Below are 16,101 nucleotides of genomic sequence, written 5' to 3'. Positions count from 1 at the left end.
CCGAGTGTTTTTCATCGAACGCTCGGCAAAATATTTTCCGAGTGCTGTTGTGACCCTCGGCCAAAAAAAACGACACGAACGGAGACCAAACGGCTAACAAAGACTTTACCGAGTGCTAACACGTCGAGACACTCGGCAAAGAAATTTATTTTTTTTTAGAAATTCTTTACCGAGTGTCCTTTCAAGGCACTAGGCAAAGAAAATAATTCTTTTTTTTGCAGAAATTGTTTGCCGAGTGCCTTAGATGGGGCACTAGGCAAAGAAATTATTTTTTTATTGCAGGAATTCTTTGTCGAGTGTATTTTCTCTTGCACTAGGCAAAGTCTACATCTTTGCCGAGTGTCTTTGCTCTTGCACTAGGCAAAGCCTACATCTTTACCGAGTGCCTTGGTTGCTGAACTCGGCAAAGCAACTTTCCAGGTCCATTTTTTTTTGTTTTTTATATTCCAATGAATCAAAATAATTTGTACATCACGCATATATAACAGATATCACACATATCACAGATATCACATTTGCGAGACATATATCACATATATCACACATCACATATAAGCAGAAGTGCAATAAGTGTATCGCCAAGTGAACCAAACAATCCAAGTGCATGACCAAGTTAACCAAATATTCTAAGTCCAAGCCAGTAATGCAAATCTAAGTCTCCAAGTACATAAGCACCAACACAATAAGCATGAACCATTCACTGCCAAGCTGGCCACCCCGGCTGATGTGGTGGCTGATGAGGCATATTATTTGAAGCCGCCGATTGATTCTGCAAAAAAAAAAGAGAAGGTTACTTGCCTGTGTGAGATTGCATGGTTTTTGTGTTGTATTGTACAAAAATACACCAAATTTTAATATGTTGTACCACATGTTGTATGGGAAGAGAAGAAAAAAGTTAGATGAGTTGGCAAAGATCTTTTTGCCGAGAGTCAGAACCATGGCACTAGGCGAAGTGGTCTTTGCCGAGTGCTCTTAGCGGACACTCGGCAAAGATGTAACGGTGGGTGATGGATAGATAACGGTGTTATCCCTTTGCTGAGTGTTTCTAGTTTGCCTAGTGCTTTTGGTGGGCACTAGGCGAAGAATACCTCTTTACGAGTGTCGTGCGATAGGCACTAGGCAAAGGACCTCTTTGCCTAGTGTTTTTATTTCGCCGAGTGTTTCAGGGTATGCTCTCGGCAAATGGTCTCTTTGCCGAGTGCCCGATGCCTGGCACTAGGCAAAGCATCCGGCTCTCGGCAAAGGCCGGGATTCCGGTAGTGCCCCCCACCCCACCCCATCCACATGGAGGAGCACAGGCAACGGCCCGTGGCCCGTGCAGGGGTGGAGCGACGGCGGGGCTCACTCATGTGGCGGCGGCTGGATCCTGTCGGCGTGGCGGCACGGCGGAAGATCCCAGACGGGCTTGCACGCATGGCGGCGAGCTAGAGCTTGCAATCGTGCTCGCGGGGTCGGATGTCGGAGCTCGACTTCTCACTCGTCCACGTGACAACTAGCCGCTGGCCAGAGCTCCACGCCCGGACCTCGCCGGCAACCACCTTTAACTTGCAGTAGTAGTAAAATGTACAAGAATAACATGGAGGTGCAAAAGTTGCTAGTATTTGACGTGCATGGTGAGTACGGCCTAATGTTAATTTGTTCGTCCTCCTCCAAGCAGGACGGAAGCAATGCAGGCCATTTTTAGGACTAAACAGTAAAGCATATACTATATGCTTTGTCCACGTTACAGCACGCTTGTGATCAATCTTTGACGTGCACACACAAAGCGGTTTGATCTAGTTGATGATACGTACTTTAATCTGGATAGAATTCCTGTCGTCCCCATCCCCAAGAACGGCGTTGGGCACGAAGAACTGGAAGCATCCTTCAGGGTTGGGCAGCCCATTGGAGAGGTCCGTGCACAGCACTTTGAACACCGACGATTGATAGTAGCTATGGCACAAGCTCCTGTCGCCGTAGAGCGAGAATACCAGCTCACATTGCGTCAATGACAGCTCTTGAGCACCATTGGCAGCAGTGGTGGTGGATGCGTGAGGATGGATGCAGAGCACAGAGATGGCACGACCAAGCCGTTCCCGCGTCACGTTCATCAGGAACAGGCGCGGGACGGGGAACGCTTGTTCACCATCGCTGCGGCCATTGTCCTGAAGCAGAAAGAAGTTGAATCCAACATGCAAACGGATGCTGAATGTCTCCCTGGCCCTGACCTTGGTGGTGCACGGCCAGTTGTGTGCACCGGCGAAGTGGTCCAGGAGCGCGGCCGTGGAGCCGACGAAGCCACACGACTCGCCAGGGCAGTGGCAGGGCGCGTGCCGGCACACCTGGCGATGGCTTTCCTGGCCATGGTAGGGAGGCATTGTGTCACAGCCATGAGCCGAATATGAGCAAGGGACGCGGATGCAGTCCAAGAGCTGCTCCATGGCGTGGCACCGGCGGTAGCCGTGCGTGGCGACGCCGCAGACATGGCACACGCCGTTCCCCGTGGCCTCCAGCTTGTCGCGGCAGGCCGAGCACACCACATGCCCCACCTCGCACTGCGTCATTCGCAAAAGTGGTTTAGGTAGGGGTCAGTCAGGGATTTGTGATTCCTTCTGTGTTTCAAGAAATGCTAAGCTGATTGAGATTGCTATGTGTGGCCGGGGTACCTGGAAAATGGGAGGCCTGAGCGCGAGGAAGCACACGCCGCAGTCCAGGGCGTCGGCGTCGCCCACCGTCACGTTCGCCACTGCGGTCCTCGTCCTAGCACGCACGTCGGGTGCCGCCGCCGCCGCCGCCGCTGATGCCGGTTCATGGGAGCCTTCTTCGTCGTCCTCCAGGAAGTCGTCAACGTTGCTTTCAATCCGGCAGGTGCCGCCGCCGTTGTCCTGGCTCTTCTTCTTCCTCTTGCTCGACATCAAATCGTCGGCAAGAAAAAAACTACTTCCCACAATCGACGGAATGAATAGAATTATAGAAACATACCACAATGCGCTCACCATATATTGTCCCTGAATAGGACCGTAAAACTGACGGCACTACAACGCCCGTTGGCGATACCAGCGGTGGTAGCGGCGGCAAGGGCCGCGGCCGCGCGAGCAGGACGCGAATATACCTGTAGAGTTGACGACGAGAAGATACTGTTCGCGCCGCCATACCTCCTTTCCTTTTCCGACCCGATCTACACCGTGAAATCTGTGAATCAGAATCATCATTGTCACCTTGGCTTTGCTCCGGCCTCCCCGAGTTGGCCGGCCACAGCCCGGAGTGGCGGAGTCTTACCGTCGGGCGCCGGCCACCAGGAGCCCCGACACCGACAGACCTGTGCCGCCGGCCGCCGGCCGCCGACGAATGCGGATGGGGGCGTGCGGTGCGGGCGTGCACGAGCGTAGCCTAGTGGGCCTTGCGGGCCGGCCTGGGAAGATAGGAAAGGGAGGACGGATTTGGTATCCTTAGGCTGTCTCCAATAGGAGACCCATTTGGAACCCAAACCCAAAATGGATCTCCAACACAATATCTATAGCCTCCGACAGAGTACCCAAACAGAATACCCATTTTGGGTATCAGCAGAGACATAACCCAAATTTGGGTATCCTCTCTCTTCGAGACCCATTTACAGAGAGTGTTGTCTTTTAGGTCTTATTGTTGGAGAAGACTAAAAATAAGTATGAAACCTTTTACCTGTAGCGCTACCCAAAGGACAAATGAGTCTTGTATTTTGGGTGACGATTGTTGGAGATAGTCTTAGGCCAACTCCAACCAATCTCTCAAGGTCTTGTTTAGTTTTAAAAAAAGAGGCTATTGCGTTCTTACCCTTATTTAAAAGTCTAATTGTGATTTTACCTTTGTTTTTCTCGCCATTGCGATTTTACCTTTGCTCTGTGAAAACGAAGCTTCAGTTTACCCTTACTCCGTGAATAGCAGGGTAACGGTGTTAAATTGGCTCAGTAAGGACAAGTTTGCCCTTGCGAAAATGTCCCTACTTTTTCGAGTACATTGTGATTTTACCCCTACTTTTAACTCTATTAGTCTTTTTTGCAATAAAATAAATAATAAAACAAAAAAACCCCTCACAGAAAGACCAAAAGATAATAAAATGTAGAAACTCTGTTGTACTAGCAGTAAGATTTGTTTTTGTAGTGACCGGTAATTATTGACGCTGGAGGATTGACGTGGCGTGTTAGGAATTGAGGCAAGCTAGCAGACCTATGGTGAGTTGAGTTCTTGCTGGATCCTTGTTTGAACCCACTTTAGTTGCATCGGTACACTACTACACGGTGCATGTCTAGCTAGCTAGTAGTTGAACGCAAGCGATTTCCTCATGGAACAGGATCTTGCTCAGCATAAAATGTGCGGTGCGGATGTGACGCACCATGGGTACCAAAATACCAATGTACACCTTGCTGGTGCTGGGGACGGTAGCAACAGGGCAGACGAAGAGGGACTGAGGGGGTGGCCTCTCAGGGCCCTGCCCGCACGGCGCTAGGAGCTACAGCCTCTCTCGTTGTCCAGACCCGACACACTAGGGTTTTTGTCCTAGAACAGGAGTACGGGAGTACGCGAGGAACGGAGGGTTTCATTTATAGAACAGGAGAAAGGAATCAATAGAGGAGAGAATGGGAAAAGGGTATTATTATCTTTTGGTCTTTCTGTGAGGGGTTTTTTTGTTTTTTATTTATTTTATTGCAAAAAAGACTAATAGAGTTAAAAGTAGGGGTAAAATCACAATGTACTCGAAAAAGTAGGGGCATTTTCGCAAGGGCAAACTTGTCCTTACTGAGCCAATTTAACACCGTTACCCTGCTGTTCACGGAGTAAGGGTAAACTGAAGCTTCGTTTTCACAGAGCAAGGGTAAAATCGCAATGGCGAGAAAAACAAGGGTAAAATCACAATTAGACTTCTAAATAAGGGTAAGAACGCAATAGCCCCTTTAAAAAATTGTGTAAAAAAATTTAGATTCTCCGTCACATCGAATCTTGCGGCATATGCATAAAGTATTAAATATAAATATAAATAAAACTAATTACACAGTTTACCTGTAATTTGTGAGACGAATCTTTTGAGCCTAGCTAGTCCATAATTGGACAATATTTATCAAATACAAACAGTACCCAATATCTCAAAATTTTGCCAACTGAACAAGGCCCAAATTTTGCCCCCTATTCTTTCAAATGAGAGTCTCTCATCCATATTTCATCCTCTACTTCTCGGAATACTCTAACCGATCCTTAAATTTTTTTCTACTTTTACACTGTATTGTCATGGATCTCATTTATCGGTCCTACTTGTCAACTTTAGAGCATCTCCAAGGGTTATGCATTTTTAGTTTTGCATTTGATGGAGTTTGCAAAGTTCCAAATAAAAATGGCAATGATAAAAAGGTGTGATCTCCAACGATTTTACATTTTCACTTGGCATTTGAGGGAATTTTGGGCCCACATTTTTTTCTCTGGAAGGTTTTTTTCTTGGCGCGCGATTTTCTTCGTCGCCGGTAATTCTTCGCGTGTGGCGTGCCTTCGTATCGCGGCATTCCTCGCTCAGCCGTCGTCGCCCCATCCAGGTGCTTGTGCCGCGTCGTTTGATCCTCACCCGTCATGAACCTCGCCCCGTCCTAAACCTCGTCCGTCCTGAACCTCGCCCCATCCTGATCCTCTGCGGCAAAGCTTCACGACAAAACTTGGCGGCGCTCGCGCATGGAGGAGTCGCGCGGGTGGAAGGAACGCAGCCCGAGTCACGCGGGCGTGGGGACGATCACGATTTGCAAAGCCTGTGGGGCTTGGCATATATGCCAAGTCTAGACCTCTAAATGTCAAGTTATGCAAATTGCAAAATCTAAATGCAAAACCATTGGATATCACATTTTAAGTTTTTTTGCAAATTAGTAAATGCAAACTCTAAATGCATAACTCTTGGAGATGCTCTTATAAAAGAGAGAAAGAAAGATGAGGGAGAGGATGAGGGACTCCTACATGTGGAGGTTCCGAAGAGAGAAATGAGAGTTCCTCATCCATCAAGGCTTCAATAGGGGTTCAGTTGGAGAGGTTTTTGATGCGTTTGAGCTCTCAAAATAGGATGAAAGCTTAAGTAGGAGTTTGGTTGAAGTTGCCATTATGGGCTTTTGGCAAGCTTCACCGGCTCCCAAAAAAGCAGTTCTGCTACACAAATTACTAAATAAACGTTCCTGTTTCATGAAATTCAGATTCAGATATAAAAGAAAATATAGATCTTGAGCAAGATCCATAGATTTTATGAAACCCCTTAGGGGAAGTGCTCTAAAAATGCTAGTTTTGCATCTACTTGTAAAGTTTAGAAAAATTATCTACCACTACCATTGATTACACATGCTATGTACTACTCCCTATGTCCTTAAATATTTGTCATTTGTGTTTTTTGAGAAATAACTTTAACTAAATATATCTAAGCATGGACTAACTAGTTTTAAAAGATTTATCTCGTAAATTACAGATAAACTGTACAAGTAGTTATTTTTTAATCTATATTTAATACCATGCGTTCAAAAATTCGATGTGATAGAGAATCTTAAATTTTTTTGAAAACTAAACAAGGCCTTATTCATATGACCTGTCTGCCACTACTGCACACACTCGTGACTATACATAAGATGCTATTTTTTATAACAACATTTTGAATCTTATATTGAATATTTTGGCTACTAGATAAACTCAAATAATAAAAAACTTCAACTAGATAGAAAGTTTCAAATCTTATCATGCACTACAACTTTGGTATAAGATATGCCTCCATAAAAGTTTATTGGAAAAAAATAAAAATTTTGAATTTTAAAATATGTGAATTTAAAAAAAATATTTTACACAATAAAAAATTCAAATAAAAACTTATCAACATCAAACATATAGATTAGGTCATCCACTACAACGTCGATATTAACTATGTGAATATTCATGATCATTTAGAAATTTTAAATATTGAATTTCAAAATTTATGAACTTATAAAGCACATATTTGAGAATGTAAACAACATCAACTAAAAAAATTAACTATAAAGTTGTATTTTTTTGATAGCTGTTGACGGTCCTTAATGCTCACATTTAACCATCAACTAATCATGAAAAATGATCTAAATGGAACCAACACCTAGACTTAGGGTTTTATCTGACAGAATTCCATGAGTTTTGGTGTTTGTATATTTCTGCAGGGGGTTATCAGGAAATAAGGAAGAAAGGCCCACACGTCGGGTTTACATAGAGATATTAACGTGTCGCGCAATTTTCTATCATCTAGAAGACTCCAGAAGCCACGGGAACGAACGAGAAGGAAATCGGGCTCGGAGGCAGGGCGCCCGCCCAACTCTCCTGGGCGCCCGCCTAGCTACAGTGCCCAATCAGGACACGTTTCGCGGATTATGCTCCATCGACCTAAAGGATCAACAATAACCGTTCAATCAATGTCGGTTTGATCCGACGGCCCAGATTCACTTGAAGGGACTATAAAACCAGACCCCCTGGCCCCCTGGAGATCATACCTCTTCTACAGAATCAAAACTAGGGTTTCAATTCTTCATCCAAGTAGAGAGGATCCCTCTAGTTCTTCTAGTTCTACCTCTAGTTCATCTAGATCTAGTTCTAGTTCATCTAGTTCTAGTTCTAGTTCCTCTAGTTCTAGTTCTAGTTAGTTCTAGTTGTAATTTAGAAAATAGGGAGAGAGAAGAGGAGAGCGGAGGAGGAGCCGGATCTGTCGGATCTTCCTCAACATTATACTTTTGCAGCATCTGGTTCGTTTTTCATCGTTCTCCAGGTTCTTCAATTCATAATTCCTGAGTTCTCTAATTACTTTTATTTACATTCAAGTTATTTATTAGATTCCCGCTTGCATCAAGTGCTCTAATCTTTGAAACATTAGAGTAGTAATTAATAGATTAGACGTGGTGTTTAGTCTTGCAATTACCTGGAATTGCACCCAATCCTGCGGATTGTTGTGGTAGCCTTAGGGTAGTGACAGCCCTAACGGTCGACGTATTCCACCTCGTTCGGATCGGTGTTTGTAGGACCGTAGTCGGAGCTTCCTAGCCCCCTTCTCATCTCTTTCTGTGGTTAGTGTTCTGATGTCCCGAAATAGATAATCTTGAAGTAATTCTTGATTCTTAGATCAACTAAAGAACTCTCAGGAAACTTCCTCTCTTCCCACCAAAAATAATTATATAGTTATCCTTGGGCGATCTTGGATCTTAATTAGTACACTCACGTTCTCTGTGGAAAATCGATACTCTGGAATACTCCCGGGTGAAAGCTACATCGGTATCCGTGCGCTTGCGGATTTTTCTGTTTGCGTTTAAAATACCCAACAATAGCCTTGTTGACCGGCATGTATTAATAAAGAAGAAGCATCATACAAACAAAGTAGACTAAAAACCATCCACATAATAGGAGCAACAACACAACAACCACCACACACAAAAAACTGCCACAAAGCCACCAAAACGGATAAAAGCACCTTGCAAGCTGCAACAAACAAGCAAAGAGCTTGGGTATGGGCATGGTTCCAATGACGATAGATGCCTCCAAAGAGAAAAACGACATCCATGGATGTAGTCAAACACCAACCGGGGAACCAAGGTTTTTCAACCTACACCCTGGGGGTTAGGAGAGCTCATGACAATACATCTAGTGAGAACCATAGCACCGAAGGTGTCACCATTGCCGACATTGGTGGAAAGTCGAGCAGCCAATACCCAAGCGCAAAGTGGAAAGCACCACGTCTTGTTCCTGCATTAATGCAAAGGAGCTCCACCATCACCAAACCTCGCCATCCACCAAGCTAGATTCAAGGCAATGGCATGAGCATCCCTCCGTAGGCCGCCATCCACTGGTTATCGTAGCGGCGTTAACCTGGACATAGGCATGCATGGCTAGTCACCATCGCACTGGTCCAAACTGATCACTGCCAGTGCCAGCCAATACAAACCAGCCCACTGTAGATCGCCTACAAAGGAAAAGTCGCGACACAACCATATGCTCACAATGGACGCAATAGCTGAACTATCTGACATACTCCAAGGTTGGTAGTAATTAGTTGTCGCCGCCACCATACCCACCCAGCTCTCCAAGATCAAGAGATACGGCAGCCATACCGAACAAGTCAACAAAAAGTGTTGCCAGCCACCATGGCCACGACCTTGGTGGTGTTTCTTAGCGTTATCACTAGGATTAGTGTTTCATAGCAATGGCAACAGAACACATGCATGCAGAAATACTCTGCAAGCGTACAGGTATATATCATTGTAGCATTTTACATGGAAGTAGTTATTTATATTTTTCCAAAGGAAGGCATGGTGCAAAAGTCTCTAGTAGGGTCATGGACACGATAACATGATTGCATAGTAGATCAAAGCTATAGCAGGGGTAAGCCAAGATAAATATTGGATAGTGTGACTATTGATGAAGTTATTCTTCATCATAAATCGTCAACATAATGTGTGAAAAGGATCACCAATAAGAACTTAGGGGTTTTTACTAATAATTTCTACAAGTTTTGGTGAACCTATATTTTTAATAGGGTTATTCCAAAAAAACAGAAAGAAGGATCAAAATGTCAAATAATACCAAACTTAACCACCACGAAATCTACCCCATAAAGTTCCAAAGGGCACCAGAAGACACCACACCACGGTGGACAACGAGGGGCTGCTAGGTGGGGCCAGCCAGCCCACCACGATGCCACTCAGCCTCTCAGGGTCCTACGTGTCAGCCATCTTCCAGAAGCTTCCTCCACCGCCTCTTAGGATTGCATCTACGCCGTCCTTCAAGTTAGTTTGATCAAAGGGCTTACATTTCACTCTCAGGGCTATATAACCAAGCTCTGTCCTCGTGAAGGAGCATCTGCCATAAGTCAAGAGTAGAAAAAAATTAGGGTTTCTAGAGATGAGAGAGAAAGAGAGCTCTAGTTCTTCAATTTTTTAGTATGGGCTTTCTAGCAAGTTCAAGTAGAGTTTGGGCTAGTGCTCACGATTTCAAATATGTCGTCTGGAGACAGGTATTTTGCCATTATATCCCTTAATTTTTATGACTTTATGCTACTTCAATATTATATTGCTATTTATTATGTTCCTAGTTTGCTCTAGTTACTGCTTGATATAGTTATGATGAATGTTGACGGTTGATAACGTCAATTTTTATTAGGACTTTAAACATGAAGGAGAACATGAATGCACACTAGTATAGGGTTTAAACTAACAATTTCTACGAGTTTTGCATATTCTGTGTTTTCCAGGGTTTATTTTACAGAGAGCTAAAAAGAGGGATTCTAGTGCATATTTACCACGAAACTCATCCGCGCCGGAAAATATCATGAGAAGACTCGGGAAGGGTCTAGAAGACACCCGAAGAAACGAGAGTCGTGGAGGAGGAAAAGTGGGGCCGGCCGACCCCACCCTAGGGCCGGTCGGCACCCTGTTTCGCCCGAAGCCCACCGCCTTCTGGAGTCTTCCTCCCGCGCATCCTTGGAAGCTAAGCAAAGTATCCCTCCGTCGATTTTAAGTCGGTTTGATCCGATGGTGCACACAAGATGAAGACACGGATCGCTGACGTGGTGGTTCCTTGCCCCCTACTCCACCTCGCCCTATATAATGACGCCCAAGGCCCCCCCAAGAGGCATTCTACACCCCGGCGCTTCATATTCTCTACATAATTAGGGTTAGGGTCCCTCTAGTTGATCCAGTTCTAGTTCATCTAGATCTAGTTCATCTAGATGTAGCAATTAAGAGAGACTAGTTCTTCTAGATCTAGTCTTGTTTAGAGATTAGAGAGATTAAGTACAGGAGTAGAGATTCTGAAGGAGTTCCGGCCTGTCGGTGCTTCTTTGTGGCTGTATTCTTCTAGATTCAGTTCTCTCACCCGGAGCTGCGTTCTGAGGTACTTTTGTACTTACCCTTTCTGGTTTAAGTAAGCATCTTGTTCTTATTTGTTCTTTGGTTCACAACTTATGTTGAGTGCTTTGATCTTGGTCGTAACTTGGTTGAAGTAGTATTTCGTAATGTAGGCGTGGTGCCTAGGCTAGGTTTTTGTGGATGTCCCCTAATCAGCCGGACAGTGGTAGTTCGCGTAGGTGACAGCTGCATTGATTCCTCGATAGTCCACTTCCTATTGATAGGATTGATAGGCTTATAGGTGCCTGATAGGGGATTACTCTGATTCTTTGCCTATTCGGGTTACTTGCCCGATAAGATGGTATTATACAAAGTTTACCGGAGTCGGAACCAGAGTGCATTAGTTATTTCCTTTTTCTTGATATGATCTAGCCTAATTATAGGGTTAAGTCTATATACTATGTCATCATCACAACTGTTCCCTGTGGATACGATATTTAAAACCTCCGGGTAAAATGTGACACTGGTATGATATCTGTGCGCTTACGGATAATCCTACATAAATCTATTTAAATGGAGTGCAGTTAATTTATATCAATAATTAATGATGAACATATGTTCACAAAGCGCTTAATTTAGTTCTTGAGAGAGTTAAGTGGTCGCCCGTACATAAGCATGGTGCTTAGATATTGTTTGCCATGGATGCACTCTATATGTCAGGTCATGTGGTAGATCCACCTACCGTCATGGTGGAGCCTGTTGCTGCCGCATCCCCCGCATCAAGGCTGGATCCGCCTGCATCGAGGCTAGATCCACCTATGCTGGGGCCAAATTTTCCTATGCCGAGGATAGATCCACCCATGCCATCGCTAAATCCGCTCATGCTAAGGATGGATCCGCCCACGTCGATGCCAGATCTGCAAGCGGCGCTGCTAGATCTGCTCGAGGGAGAGAGATGCACTGCTAGAGAGGGAGAGGGGTGCAGCACCAGCCTCCTTGTGTGATGGTCGAGCTCATGAGGGAGATAGAGAGAAGAGGGAGGTGCACGCGGCCTGTGCCATCTATGGTGGAGAAGGTGGAGCCGCTACCAGGATGGGTGTCGGGTGGGGGCTACCCAAGGGGAGAGGGAGATGTGAGAGAGAGGAAGGGACAAGTGAGGGCCAACGGTCAGGTGCCGCTATGGGAAGGAGCGAGTGGGGGCCCAGGCGTCAGGTGCTGCCGTCGGAAGAGGTGAGTGAGGGGTCGATGTATTGGATAAGTGAATGAAACCCTACCTCGTTGTATATATATGACGAGCATGATATCGAGCCGTGACGGGCTGCCTAAGCTGAGAGTTGGGCCTGAATTTTAGGAGGCAGGCCTTATAGTGTGCTCGCCTTTAAAATAAATTTATGGAAGCGGGCTCCTTAAGATGATCGCCTCCAAAAATTAGCCATTTTTGGAGGAGGTTGTCTTAATATGCCAGCCCCCATAAATCTTTTTTAGAGGCAAGCTTTTCTAACCGCCTTCATAAATAAAAATGGCCGCATCCGTTAATCGCTTAGTATTTTTATTTATAAAGGCGGTTAGGACTTCGTGAATAAAAGCGTGTGTACAAAAGCGTACAAATGGCGGTTAGGACCACCTCCGTTAATTACTGAGGAGGGCATGGTGGACAAAAGCGTGTGTTCTTGACTAGGGCTCCTCGCCCTTGGCGCTTTTGGTTCCTTTGTCCTAGTGTCGCTAGGCCCTTCTTTGTCATATAGGAGGGGGCTGACAGTGGCTCAACCACCCCCTGACGTCCTAGCTTTAGTCTGGTACTTGACTGTGACGAGGCCTTTCCCGGGTTAGCCTTCTCCTGGCTTCCTTGGCACATAAGTATCCTTCCCCCGCCCTAGGGAGCTGATGAGCAGGCCCAAAGCCGCTAGCTCCATGGCCTTGGGGAGTCCTTTTGTGCTGATGCATCACGCCATGGACATGGCCATGCCGAGGGAGTTACCAATAGAGCCTCATGGTTATGGAATGAAAATAGTGGTGTAGTGCTCCTATGCCTATTATAGTCCTAGGCACCTGATAGATTCTGGAGCAGGCTTATGTTCTTTGCTTAGGACGTCAGTTGGCCCCGAGCCAAGAATGGGGCAACCATGTGGTCAATGGCTAATCCTAGGCTCTTCTTGGGTCGAGAATCTTCGTGTTGTGGTTGAACCCCTAGGTCTGTGAGTGATGGTCACTCAGTTTGGTCAAGCTCGTCCCTCTGACTTCATGGCCTTCCTAGGGGATAGCCATTCTGTAGCAATTGAGCCATGCCTTCTTCGCCAGAGGGTACGCTCGATGGGTATAGACCCTGAGCCTCCAGCTGACTGGGGTTTACTCGGACTATTGCATCCTCATCTTGTGATGACTTTGCATACCCCTATGTTAGACTCTCATGACCGGTCAAGAAAATTAGTGACCCCCAAAGATATTCAATATTGTGGTATCTAGTGTTCACTATTGATGAGGGAGCGCAAGCATATATATCATTCCTCACTAACTATCCACTTATCTTTACTAATAGTCATGTCATTCCACTAGCTACCAATATCTTAATACAAGCTATTCAATATTTATATAATCTTCATTTTATTCTAAATTCTTCACAATCCCAGCTACAATGCACAGAGTATCTTCTACTTATACATACATGGGTCTCTTGGACGTAAGCAACTAATAACACATTAACACACATATAAATGGTCCTGTTTGGTATCCTTTTTTTTGCAATCGTTGCAGCATTGCACCAATTCAGTAGCAAGCACCAAGTAAAACATAGCAGTGTGGCAACTTCTGGTTTGATTGTTTCCCAAGTTAAACAGTAAAAACCGGTACCAAAACTTTAAGGACATGGGGCATGGTTTTTTGTTAAATGTACCGAGAGCAGCCCAAGCTTCAGCCAGTTTGAACGGCTCAATCATCAGAGGCCTCAATTTTAATTAGAGATCCAGGGAGTAGCATATGCCATGACAAAAAAAGTGCAATTTCCGTTCCATTGCATTTCGCTCCTAAAACTTCATCCCTCTCACTGAACTCACCGATGACATCGAATGGGTTGCAGCTAAATGGAAGCTTTTCAATTCCATCTCTTCACACATCACTTCAATGCTTAAGCTAGTACTCGTTCTACCTTTGTCAGATACATGGTTTTTATTGTATATCTAATCATAATTTATATCTGGGTTCATAAAAAAAGCTATGAATCTCTGAAAAACAAAACAACTTACAATTTGAAATAGAGAGGGTAGTTCACACCACTACGTTATGGAAGCTAGTAGTTCACCACTTCAATGAAAAAGTTACCACGGAAATGAACAACACATCGATCTAAATAAAGCGCACAGAGCAAATCTTGGATGCTAAAATTAGCATATGTAAACAGCACCTAGCCTTATGTGGATGATCCCTATGCTAGTTTATGATGAACCGATGGAATTAATCCTAGCAAAGACATGAACTGTAGCTTTCTTAGATCCAGCAACATACTTGGGAATGAAGAACTGGAAGGAGGCGTTGGGATCTGGCAGCCCTTTTGAGGGACACGCGCATTCAACTTTGAACGTAGATGACTGGTTATGATCCAACTTTTGGAACAAGAGTTTGAGGTTGCATGTCGTCTTCCTCCTCGCCGGTGCCAAGGCGACCGCAGAGATGGCGCGGCCGAACGGTGTAGTCGCCATGTTCAGTAGGAGCAGGTACTTGTTAGTGTAAACCTGTCACTGATGGTGTGGGACACATACTCGGGGAGCTAATGACATGGACAAGGTGGGAGAAAGCAGATGTTTGAAAGCCTGGCGGGAACGGGAGTGCGTGGAGCGCGTGGTGACCGTGACCACGGTTCGGCAGTTTCCTGAAGACTGTGTTTCAGTCCATCTTGTATCGTGTTTAGCAGTTACTTTCATGTGTGAGTCGCGTGAGTTAGGAGTTGGTATAGACTCCCCGATGTAAGAGGACTCACTCAGAGCCTCCAGTACTTTGTATCTGTGTATGTACTCGTGGAGAACAAGAGCGAAAAGAGGCGCTGTCACCCTGTTGCCCTGGTGGCGGTTGCCAAGCGTTCTTCCTGTTCTTGCGCTTTGCTTTCGATCTCTGCTCGATTGTCAGGCTAGCCACCATCATACTCGTGTGTTTGTGATCAATTATTGCCAACATTTGGTATCGGAGCCGGTCAAACACACGAGATCCACCAAAGTTTCTTCATGGCGCTGGCGGTTGCTGATGGGGGTCGAGGGAGCGGCGACGGTGGACACCGGCAGGTGTTCCCGACGCTGACGGCGACCAACTACACCAGCTAGAGTATCTGGGTGCAGGCGATCATGGAGGAGCAGGGGTGGTGGGAGGTGGTGGAACCGCCGGCGGGGAGCTCGGTGGGAGCTCAGACGGAGTCACAGGCCAGGAAGGATAAGAAGGTGCGGGCGCATCTCTTCCAGTGCCTGTCGGACGAGCTGTTGATGCAAGTAGCAAAGAAGAAGACGGGGAAGGAAGTTTGGGACTCTCTGAAGGCGTGGTTTGTGGGCGCAGAGCGTGTCAAGGAAGCTTGGCTGCAGACTCTCAAGGCGGAGTTTAATGCGCTGGATATGAAGGAGGAGGAGACTGTCGATGAGTTCGCTGGAAAACTGACAGCCATGTCGGTCAAGTACGGGAACCTAGGCGGGACATTGGAGGATGCAGCTATGGTGAAGAAGCTGTTCGACACCGTGCCTGACAAATACATCCATGTCATAGCTGGGATCGAACAGTTTTATGATCTCAAGACACTGCCTTTTGATGAGGCAGTTGGCCGATTGAGGGCGTTCGAGGAGCAAACGAGGCGGGGAGCTGGGAGTTCGCGATCTGGCGAGAAGCAGGCTCTGCTCACTCAGGCTGAGTGGGAGGCACGCCAGAAGAAATCGAGCGGTGAGAGCTCTGGAGGCGGGAGGTCTTCAGGCGGTGGCGGCCGGGGAAGTCGAGGTCGAGGGCGTGGCGGCCGGGGAGGTCGTGGTGGGCGCGGTGAAGCAGGAAAAGAAAACACCGAGAAGCGTGACAAAAGTCACATCAAGTGTTTTTGGTGCCATGGGTATGGGCACTATGCTAACCGGTGTCCTGGCGAGAAGAAGAAGGAAGAGGAGGCACACCATGCAAGGATGGAGCCAACAGTGCTGCTCGCGGAAACTGTGGAGCAGGGACTGCTCGAGCATGCACCATGCCAAGATTTGCACACAGAAGTTGTCTTGAAGGAGAAGAAGGTGATGCCAGAGCTGTACTTCGTCGGCGAGGGTGAAGTCAACAA

The 16,101-nt window shown here is 46.2% G+C and overlaps 1 protein-coding gene across 1 annotated transcript; it reads right to left on the bottom strand.

The window, feature by feature from the left end:
* Positions 530–14,512, bottom strand: LOC8069514 (E3 ubiquitin-protein ligase SINA-like 11). Its single transcript, XM_002439257.2, has 6 exons — positions 14,260–14,512; positions 3,259–3,391; positions 3,092–3,157; positions 2,646–2,916; positions 1,794–2,534; positions 530–769 (listed from the first exon to the last, which is right to left on the bottom strand). Exons 1-6 carry the CDS (start codon positions 14,510–14,512, stop codon positions 698–700), a joined length of 1,536 nt encoding a protein of 511 aa, XP_002439302.2. The 3' UTR covers positions 530–697.

This window comes from Sorghum bicolor, chromosome 9, assembly GCF_000003195.3.
Source record: "Sorghum bicolor cultivar BTx623 chromosome 9, Sorghum_bicolor_NCBIv3, whole genome shotgun sequence".
In the NCBI taxonomy this organism is placed as follows: Eukaryota; Viridiplantae; Streptophyta; class Magnoliopsida; order Poales; family Poaceae; genus Sorghum; species Sorghum bicolor.
Note: the sequence above shows the minus strand (reverse complement) of the source record. Positions and strands in the feature narration are given on the sequence as shown.